General features: G+C 46.8%; 1 protein-coding gene across 1 annotated transcript in view; it reads left to right on the forward strand.

The window, feature by feature from the left end:
• Positions 1–7,999, forward strand: part of KIAA0319 (KIAA0319 ortholog) — a 48,311-nt gene extending 40,312 nt beyond the window's left edge. Inside the window, exons 17-19 of the mRNA XM_067537459.1 lie at positions 4,807–4,897; positions 6,806–6,897; positions 7,681–7,999. Coding sequence (XP_067393560.1) covers positions 4,807–4,897; positions 6,806–6,897; positions 7,681–7,859 — 362 coding nt within the window. The 3' untranslated portion in view covers positions 7,860–7,999. The remainder of the gene's footprint in view (positions 1–4,806; positions 4,898–6,805; positions 6,898–7,680) is intronic.
• Positions 8,000–10,271: the final 2,272 nt, after the last annotated feature.

Below are 10,271 nucleotides of genomic sequence, written 5' to 3' on the forward strand. Positions count from 1 at the left end.
GCCAGAGCTCCAGATGGATGGCCCCAGAGGCAATGGTCACCCCTATGGCTGTATGAAGGCCTAGGGGGTTTCCCAGCGGGTGGACGGACCATGGTCCGTCAACCCCTCGGGGATGCAGTCAGTACTTCCGGTACAGGGAAAGGGCCACCATCCGGCGCTCTCCCTTGGCCGAGTCAGCCTTCTCTTTCGTTCGGATAGAGGCAAAGCTGCATGGTCTCAAGGACTCCTAGACCATGCTCTGTTCCCTGGGCTTCTACATGCCACAGATTGTTGGGTGTCAGGCGGGCCCCCTGGGACAGCAGCAGTACAGGTGTCAGCCACGGCCGTCTCGCGACCTGCAGGCAATGGGACAGAGTCAGGGGATCTAAAAAGACAATATCCGACCTGAGTGGCTCCTTAGGCCCTCAGTAAGGGTCCTTTCGGCGATAGGGCAATCGGAAAAGGCCCTTTCTGATGGGGCATGCAAGGGCAGCGCCCTAGCCTATACCCCCATTCAGGTTCATGTGAGCCAGAATGCCTTCGGACCACAGGGTCCTTGATATAGTTTGGTGAGCTAGGGCCCCCGGTTGTCTCTTCCCCCCGCCCCTTCGACACCTCCCCTTTCCTCCCTCTCAGTGGCAGTTCCACATCCAAGAGGTTGAGGCCGGCTTAGCCCGGAGCAGCAGGAAAGGTCCCACAGGGCATGGCAGAAGGGGTCCTACTTGAGGTACTTCCTAGTCCCCCTCCCCCCCCAAAAAAAGGGAGGGGGGATTTAAGGACAGTGGCAGACTTATGTCCTCTTGCAAATACTGAACAAGGGACTCAAGTCTCGCATGGTCTCCCCAGCTCCAGTATTGGAAACAGGAGCCTGGCATGCCGCCCTGGATGTCAGGGACGCACATCTTCAAACCTTCCTTCACTTCGTAGGGGTTGGCTCCCTCTAACGCTATATGGCTTTACCCCGTGGCCTGTCACTTGGCCTCGAGGGTGTTTACTGAAGGCCTGGCAGTGGTAGCTGCACGCTTGAGGGTGCAAGATTCGCCCACGCAGGTCCAGGTCCCAAGTCCAGAGCAATGTGAGCCGGTCAGGCACCACTTGCGGCTGGTGGGTCCTGCTGATAAACACACAAAAGTTCACGTTAGCTCAGGTGCAGCCTATGGAATGCATCGGCGTGACCGGTTGCTCCGGGACCAGACCTTCTTGCCCCAGCCCTGCTGTGAGACAGTGTCCCTCGGGATGGCCCACCTGCACAAATACCCTACGATCCCCTCTCTTCCCCCATGCAAAAAACCCCCCAAAAAACAAAAACCAACAGCAGAAAGCCCTAGCCTCCCTAGACTGGTGAACGACTCCTCGGTATGTGTGAAAGGGCGTTCCATTCGTGGAACAGGCTCTTTCAGTTACCCTGATATCGGCCGCCTCGAGCAGAGGGTAAGGTGCCGTATCAGCGCTGACCTCAGCTCACCAGGAGTCTAGCCAAGGAAGGAGAGGAGTCGGCACACGTGTAAAGAACCGGAATGTTCCTCCACCTTATCGAGGGCAGGGTAGTACAGGTGCCGACAGTGCAGCGACCATGTACTACATCGACAGCTGGGGGGAGCCCATTCATCAGCCTTATGAAGGGAGGCTATAGGTCTTTAGGACCTGGCAGTGATCACCTCCCAGGAGTGATGAACAACGAGGCAGACCGTGTCAAGGGGTCGCTCTCCCTCACCACGATGGGCAGCTGCACCCCCAGAGGGCATCTACGACTGTCTGGAAGGGGGTTCCCCCAAGAGGAATCTGTCCGTATCAGACTGGAGCACAAGATGTCCACAGTGCTGCTCTCTCCGTGGTCAAGGGGCGGGGGTGATCGCCAATGCTGTCCGTCTGTAACCGTCAGAGAGCTTCATATTCACTTTCCCGCCTTTCCCCTCCATCCTGCTAAGGATGAGGAGGGGTTAAACAGATGCCATCTCGACTGTCCCGGGTTCAGCATACTGCTGGACTTCTCGATTGCCCGCCTTGGGAGCCTCCGAGTCAGCGCGATCCCAGCTCCCAGGATCACGATCACCTGCGGTGCTCAGACCTGGACCTTTGACACCTCAGGGAGTGATGCAGTGGTGGCCCTCGACAAAGAAGGCCTCCAGGATCAGGGCTCTGACCTTGGAGCTCCCCTCTCATACTATAGTCTATGAGGTAAGGTTCAGTTGAGACCGCACTGGGCCTTCTGGCCCAAGGTGGTTGCCCAGTTTCATTGCGACCAATCATATATTCTCCCTAGGTTTCCCCGAACCACATGGTTCGGCGGAGAGAAGAAGGCAATACTCGCTAAAAACGTGAGAGAGACCCTGGCTTCTACATTAGATATACAAGGCCATTACAGACAGCGATGCAGCTCTTCGGCGCAGCAGCCAACCGGATGAAAGGTTCACTGGTCCTCGCCCAGCGCATTTTCCTTGTGAATAACTTCCTGCATCATGTTCAGCTATGAGCAGGTGAACGTGCCGCTTCTGGGCGCCACCACAGTTCACTCAACAGAGCTCAAGCTCTATCCACAGCCTTCCTAGCGGAAGTGCCAGGGCAGGGCATCTGCAGAGCAGCTGCCAGGCTGCTGGTACATACCTTCACGTCCCACTATGCCTCTGTCCAACGGGCACAGGAAGACTTGGGCTACAGCAAGGCTGGGCTGCAGGCAGCTCACCGCTAACTCCGGCCCACCTCCAAGGTACTTCTTGTTAGTCATCTATAGTGGAATGGACATGAGCAATCACTCCAAGAAGAAAACAAGGTTACTTACCAGTAACTGATGTTCTTCGAGATGTGTTGCTCATGTCCATTACACAACCCACCCCCCGTCCCTGCCACCGGAGTTGGCGGAAAGAAAGGACTGAGGGGGCGTAGGGCTGGCAGCGCCTCATATACTGCTGAGAAAGGACTGAGGGGGTGCCAGAGCCAGCCCTCCGGGATCTGCTATGGGGAAAAAGGTTCCGGTAGCTGTTCACGGAGGCATGCAGTCACCTCTAGTGGAATGGACATGAGCAACACATCTCAAAGAACATCACTTACTGGTAAGTAACCTTGTTTTACGTAGTAAAACTGTTGCTAATGTATATCGGAGAAAGTTGACCAAATTTTCTGGAATCCTTTTCCCCTTCTACTGTTTACTAAGATTATTTTTTCCCAAAAGGCTTGTCAGCATTCAATTCTGCAAGGTGCGGAACACCCTCACTACCATTGACTCAGTCAGAGTTGAGGGCACTCAGTAATTTGCAGGACATCTCACAGGATTGGCACCTCCTTGCATGTGCTGCGATCACATTACTGGCAGTGGCAGTTACATGCACAGAAGGAAGGAAGAATACGCCTCACGGTTGGAGTTGTATTACTTGTAGAAATGGAGAAAATTAGGAAATCAATGATGAAAGAAAATTAGCACTTTCTCTGGCTGTCCAGTCCATCAATATTGCACTACGGAAAATGTGCATGAAAGTTTAAAGTGATTGAGAATCTTTTAAATACTACTAGACGTAATTTAAAATTTTTTTTTTTTCAAATTTTGCATCATAGTTTTAGGAGAAAAGTACAAAAATAGCTAAATATTACTTCTGGGACATTTTGTAATTATTTTGGGCCATATTGATGGCTCTGTAGATAGCCCTTGTATTGCACTTGCTGTTTCTTGAAAGTTTTTGATTCCTGCTAAGGTTAAGAGGAACAACACAGAGATAACACCCCCAGCATTCTGGCAGGTATGTTTTGTGCATCATGCTTTAATATGGTGGCCTACATATTTTTAGTAGTAGCTACAAAATGCTTGTGTTCTATGCTAAACTGCCTAGTCAGCTTTAAAAACTTGCCTTTTTTATTTGACCACTTTCACTATTTTCCTAATTGTCCTTATTTCACGTGCATTATAATTACCACTGGAAATTGCAGTTTAGTTGTCACTGGTTTGTTTTATTGTTTGACAGGACTGTCACTTCTTTGTTGGGGATACCCATTTGACATCCTAGTTGAAATCTCCTCTACTGTTCATTGCTTTAATAGCCTTAATTTAATTAAATTGTTCTAGTAGTATTAGATTAGCCAAAATACAGTTTTATGCTTAGGTATGTGACAGATTCTCCAACTCTTATGCTGAGAAATACGTTACTCCTCAAGTAGTCTGATTAATTTCTATAGGATCACTTGAGGAATAAGGCACAACTCACCAGGAGCCAGGGTATCAGAATCTGGACTCGTGTTTGTGCACCATCTAGCAGAAATCCAAATAAATAAAAATAGCACAATGGTACCCCATCCGAAGTGCTGCTGGACTTCAAATAATAACAACAATACCCTCAAAAGTGATTGTAAAGATGGGATCTCGAGGTTTCATGTTTGTTTTGTCTCCCTGATCCCATATCATATTTTCTGAGTTTCTTCATATGAAGGTATCCTTTTTCTAATGGCACACTATCACCAATCACCTGCCCTGTCAGAACTGTACTGTACAGAGGGTTCAAAGAGGTACACACATGACTTGAGTGAGATGCCCCAGCTGGAAAGAACCCAGTTTGACTTTCAAATCCCAGGCTGAATTTGCTGGGCTGGCCGGAGAAAAAAAAAAAAATTTTACTTACAAAAGGCACATATTTGATTTGGAAGCCTAAGTCTCAGCAATGAGAAATAGGGACCCTTATGATGTAATTTTACAGATTCCCTTTTAAGAGAACAACTCTCAAGTTTCAATCAGTCTTAATGAAAAATGAAGCCATTCTCTATCTCATGGGATCAGTTAAGACAGTTACATTCATGATCCTGCTGACATTCCTCTGCACATCACTCTCTCGTTTTCTTTTCTAGAATGGAGCATACTCTACGTGACAGTATCCACTTTCATTTTGGTTGTGCTGACAGTAGGCGTAGCGTGGCTCTGCATCTGCTGCTGCAAAAGGTATGTGTATTGTATAGTTTTCAGTACAGTGTGTTAAACATGGCATCGCTACACCTTGTGAGACCAGTATAGTCAGTTTTGCAGCCATTAAACCATTCTGATCTTCTCAAACACTCTACTGTCTGTAGATAATTCTTCCTGCTTTGGGTTTATATACTTTTTCCATTAAAAGTAGTATCTCACCTGTCCTTTGCTTTAGGTGCTCCTTGACACATTTTAAAAAATACAGTTATAAAAAGAGACTACTTCTGGAACCATCACCGCTCCACATAACAATGAATGTATATCCTACCCCTCATCTGAAAACCTATTTTAGATCTTTACAATCCTCCCACTAGAGTTTTCCGAGTCTCACACGCCAAGATAAAGCCGTGTGTCCTGGAGGTCACTAAACTAGGGTTATTTTGTATCGGGAGGAGGGAAGTAAATTTTAAAGTAGAGCGTACCTCATGGAGAATGGATGTAGCTCTGCAGGTTGGGTCTGTCTTAGATCCAAGGAAACTAGTCTGTACAAAGTATGCTAACACAGTCTATCGCAGGAGTCTCTTTTTTTGTCTGCCTTGTTAATATGCTTTTTCTGATCTCATTATCAATTGCAGGTGAATCTGCACTACACTAACTTAGCTACATCAACATAGCTGTGCCAGCATAACCCCGTAGTATAAACCAGTTGACATTGATGGAAGGGATTTTTCCATTCATGTAGGAACTGCACCTCCCTGAGTGATGGGTAGCTCTGTTGACAGAAGCATTCTTCTGTCGACGTACCTGCATCTACACTGGGGGGCTAGGTTAGCATAGCTACCTTGGTCTAGGGTGTGTGTTTTTTTTCTCACCCCTGATTGACGTAACCATGTTGTCAACCTAACTTTTAAGCGTAAATCAAATGTCAGCAAGACAATCAGTAATTCTCTCCCAGGTAACACATTTTTCCATTTGGTCTTTGCTGGTTCTAGTCATTGGTCTGATTGTTTTGTTGCTTATGAAACAGCCCAGAAAGAGTTTGTTTAGATGAAACAAAAAATTAATTGTCTGGGTTTTTAGTCTTCCCCATGATGACATTTTGATGAGACATACGGGATATTGTTTGAAAAGCTGTCCACCTTGGACTGCTTTCTTTGACATTGGGGTGGAGGGGGTTGTACCTCCCAGACTGGGATGTGGCAGAGACTGGTGAAACTCCTGCATAGATTTGGGCCATAGCTGCCTCTGGCTCTGTCCTAACTTGTCTCAGACTCTGCAGAGGGCATCCGACTGGTCCAGAGATTGACATGGAGAGAAGGGGCAGGGAATGGCGGGGACAGAGGTAGGAGATGCCCGTGGCCCTGTGGAGTTTATAAGAAAAAGATAGCATGGCTTCCAGGGATTAGTTTGTTTTTTAGGTACCTTTATCAACATCTCAGATTAAATCAACCTGTCTGGAGTGTGTAGTGTCCAAGTGATTTTTAATTACTATTTATTTATTTAGCTTGTAGCAGTGCCCACTATATGCTATGTGCTTCTCAAACAGAGGTCAGTCCTTGCCTTGAAGAGCTTACAGTATAAAAAAGACAGACAGAAGAAGGGTGTGGAAAAGGGACACAGCATACATGCAAAGTGATCAGTGATCATAATGCACGTCCTGTTAGGCCCATCTCTAGGTTGTATAAGACTGTTCCCTAGTTAAGCAGCCCCATTTTTGCCCGTTTCCTGCATATGAAGGAAAGACTTGCACTCAGGGGTGCAGATTCTGCTCCCACTTACATCAGCATAAATCAGGAGTCACTCTTGGAATCAGTGGAGTTATATCTGCATAGAGATGGTGTGAGAGCACAATTGTCCTCTTTGGCTGTCCCTGTTCTGTGAATGTGTGTGAATTTATGTAGTGTGCACGAGAACTTGATTTACTGGTGGTAACTTTCCTTTTAGCAGAAAGAGGACAAAAATAAGAAAGAAAACTAAGTACACCATCCTAGATAACATAGATGACCAGGAGAGAATGGAGCTAAGGCCCAAATATGGTAAGATTTATTTTTTAATTAGGACCTTTTTAGGCAGTGGATCATTAAACTCCTATGTTTGTCTTATTTTTATAGCCGTTAGTTACACTGTTCTCTTCCACACATATTTTCTTCATTTTAAAAGAAAACATGAAAATAACCTATTTTTACACTACAAAGCTAAAACTGCTTTTCTAGCTGGTATACAGCAATGTTGCATGGCCCAAGTATGTCCCATTTAACTTCAGTAGGCTTGAGATCATGCTCCTAGTTATCAGTTTACATTCACAATAAAGGGACATTCATTTTGATTTCCCTCTGTCTAATGGGGAAACTTGAAGACCAATGGAGGAAAACCTCCTGAACAATATATATTCTAAAAAGTAATGAATTCTCCCAGGAGCACAGACCTTTCATGGTCGGTTAGATCAATCATATAGCTGTCTGTGTGGATAGATTTAATTGATAGGTTCAAGCTGTTAGAGAGGACTGCGTTATGTGATGAGATGCTTTAAGTGAATTGTGAGCATCTATAGTAAAACAGAGGTAGAACAAGGCATGGGACGCCAGCTGCTCAGGTAGTATCAATGAGTGAAGCTCCATTGAGGTCAATGGAGTATCTGGCCCCTGATATTCGGTGTTTACTTGCATAAGCTTTAGTATGGATGGTGGCATGAGTAGTTACTTTTATAGGCAGTGCAGCACAATGTCACTAAATCTGCACAGCACTGCACAGGAGAGAGGTTACTAAATTTAAAAGTAAAATTTTCCAAAGAACCTTTTGGTTTGATTGTTTATTTTCAGGTATAAAACACAGAAGTACAGAACACAATTCCAGTCTGATGGTTTCAGAGTCTGAGTTCGACAGCGATCAGGACACTATCTTCAGCAGAGAAAAGGTTGAAAGAGAGAATCCTAAGAACATCATGAATGGTTCCATCAAAAATGGAGTTTCCTTCAACTACAGCTCAAAAGACAGATAATTGAATGAGTGTAAAACTAAAGGACATGCTGATCTGACACACCAAGAAAGTGTTGATCTGCCTTTTGTTTTTCAAAATCAAAAGCTTCCTTAAAATATATATTAACAGCAGATGAAGGAGTAAATTTCCAGTACAGTGGAGGGGGGGGTCAAACAGACAACTGACTCATGTCATTGGTGTAAGAACAAAGAGAAACACATTTAATTCCTCGTTTCAGCAGACCTCTTTCCCATAGTAGACCAATGATTCGCTACTATGACCCTAGCCAGGAGTATTATGTTACTAACAATGATGACTGTCTGAGGCTTTGAGCTATCTACAGGATGTGTCTTTACTCTACTTCTGTCACTCAAAGGAGCACTATGGTTATGGAGCTAATGGAAAATAGTTAAAGCCAATATTCAGACTTTCTCTTTTATCTGCAGAGTGAGGCTATAAGCTCCATCTTCGTATACAGTTTTTACGTTGGATACAGAAAGGGGAAGTCCACAGATAGCATTTTTAGTACATGGTATTATCTCTAAGCTCTGCTTTATGACTATGGTTTTTAGGGTAGCACGCGTAAGGTGGAAATGCCTTTGTTTTTAAGGGAAGTTTGCTATCTAGTAGTTTCACTTAATCAGCTACAAGCTAATGTGATACATTTGTATCCTGTACTAAGCACATGCTCCCTATATTTACATTGAAAAAATGATGGCAGCAGAGAAATCCTGTCTTTTATTCTCTTCTCTTATGATGACTGAGGAGTGTGTTTCTGTTTTCCCCTGAGGCTTGAGGACCCAAGCAAGGGGTGTGTAATAAAGAGGAGCGAGGGGCAGGGAGAATTTAGGACCTGTGTGCCTCCTGCAATGTGTTGAGCACCGTAAACTTCCTTTGGCTTAAATGGGAGTTTAAGGTCCTCAGGACCTTGCAAGATTGAACTTTAATGCACTTAAATTGAGATGGGCACTAGAATATGTCAGCCTTGTAATGGAACTAGAATGTGTCAAGATTGGTACTGAGCAAAAGCTTGTAACAAAGATAGGAAGCAGGAGCTTGGATTACACAGTAGGGATTAGGTTGATTAAAACTTTTGCTTGAATACTAGTTTTTGTTTGGTTTACTTTTTAGTTGCTAGGGGGTTGGCTGTCTTGGGCCAGGAAGAAGGGCAAGACTGTCTGAGTTTTGAGCTCACTGTTGTTCATAATTAAGGATAAGATTATGTCACGGAGGTCACGGATTCCGTGACTTCCAGAGACCTCCATGACATTTTCCATTCCAGCCCTGGGTGGGGGGCCCTGGAGCTCCCAGCTGCCGTGAGTGGCAGGGGATCCAAAGCTCCAAGCTGCCACGGGTGGTGGAGAGACCCCACAGAGTTCTGAGCCGCTGCGGGTGGGAGGGACCCCACAGCTTCCAGCTGCCGGTCCCGGAGCTCTGAAGCGCCGCGGCTCCCAGCTGCCGCGGGCAGTGGGGAGAACTTGGAGTGCCGAGCCGCTGTGGGTGGTGGGGGCAGCCCAGAATTCAGAGCCGGGACCCCACAACTCTCAGCCACAATGGGTGGTAGGGGGCCCTTGCAGCTCTCAGCCGTCGGCCCCGGAGCTCTGAGTTTCCATAGGCAGCGGTGGGACTTCAGAGCTCCAAACGGCCATGGGTGGTGGAGGGAGCCTGGAGTTCCAAGCCGCTGCAGCTCCCAGCCGGGATCCTGCAGCTCCCAGCCCCGGAGCTCCAAGCCATCGTGTGTAGCGGGGTGACCCCAGAGCTCTAAGCCGCCACGGACTGCAGATGCTGGACCCCACCTGCCTCTGCTCCTCTCCCACAGCAGGGCTCAGGCTCTCATCCCCCCTATCAGCCGCATTTTGTCCCGGTTATTTTTTTAATGAAAGTCAGGGACAGGTCACGGGCTTCTGTGAATTTTTGTTTATTGCTCATAACCTGTCCCTGACTTTTACTAAAAAATAACCGTGACAAAATCTTAGCCTTACTGATAATTATTGTTCAGCACCCAGGTATTATCCTCCAGGGTGCCATATTAGACACTAAGTGCCCCATCACCTCCTTGAGATCTGTGTAAAGAGGACCCAATGTGTGTGTGGGCTTCATTTGTTCATGGCTAGGGTGGTGGGGATATCTGCCTCTACAGCACTGTGCTGGCCTAGTGAAGAGACCTTTAGTGGGGGCTGTAGGTCTGAAGCTGGGGAAGGGCTGAGCTGGGGACAGGATATGTCCTGCTCTGTGGAACCTCCCATCCTGGGCTGTTTTGGAGACAGTCAGTGATGGAGGAAGCCTGGGCAATGTGGTCCCAGTACAGGCAAGGAGCAGGGTCTCTGAGAGCTGGTTTGGAGTCAGAGGGTTTCTGAATGGTTCTGGCAGTGGAACGCCCTGGGTCATTCTATGAGGGGACAAACCCCACCTTGTGTGGAACAAATTGGAGAA

This window comes from Emydura macquarii, unplaced genomic scaffold, assembly GCF_026122565.2.
Source record: "Emydura macquarii macquarii isolate MOO-44397 ecotype Brisbane River unplaced genomic scaffold, CSIRO-AGI_Emac_v2 contig_431, whole genome shotgun sequence".
NCBI classification, from domain to species: Eukaryota; Metazoa; Chordata; order Testudines; family Chelidae; genus Emydura; species Emydura macquarii.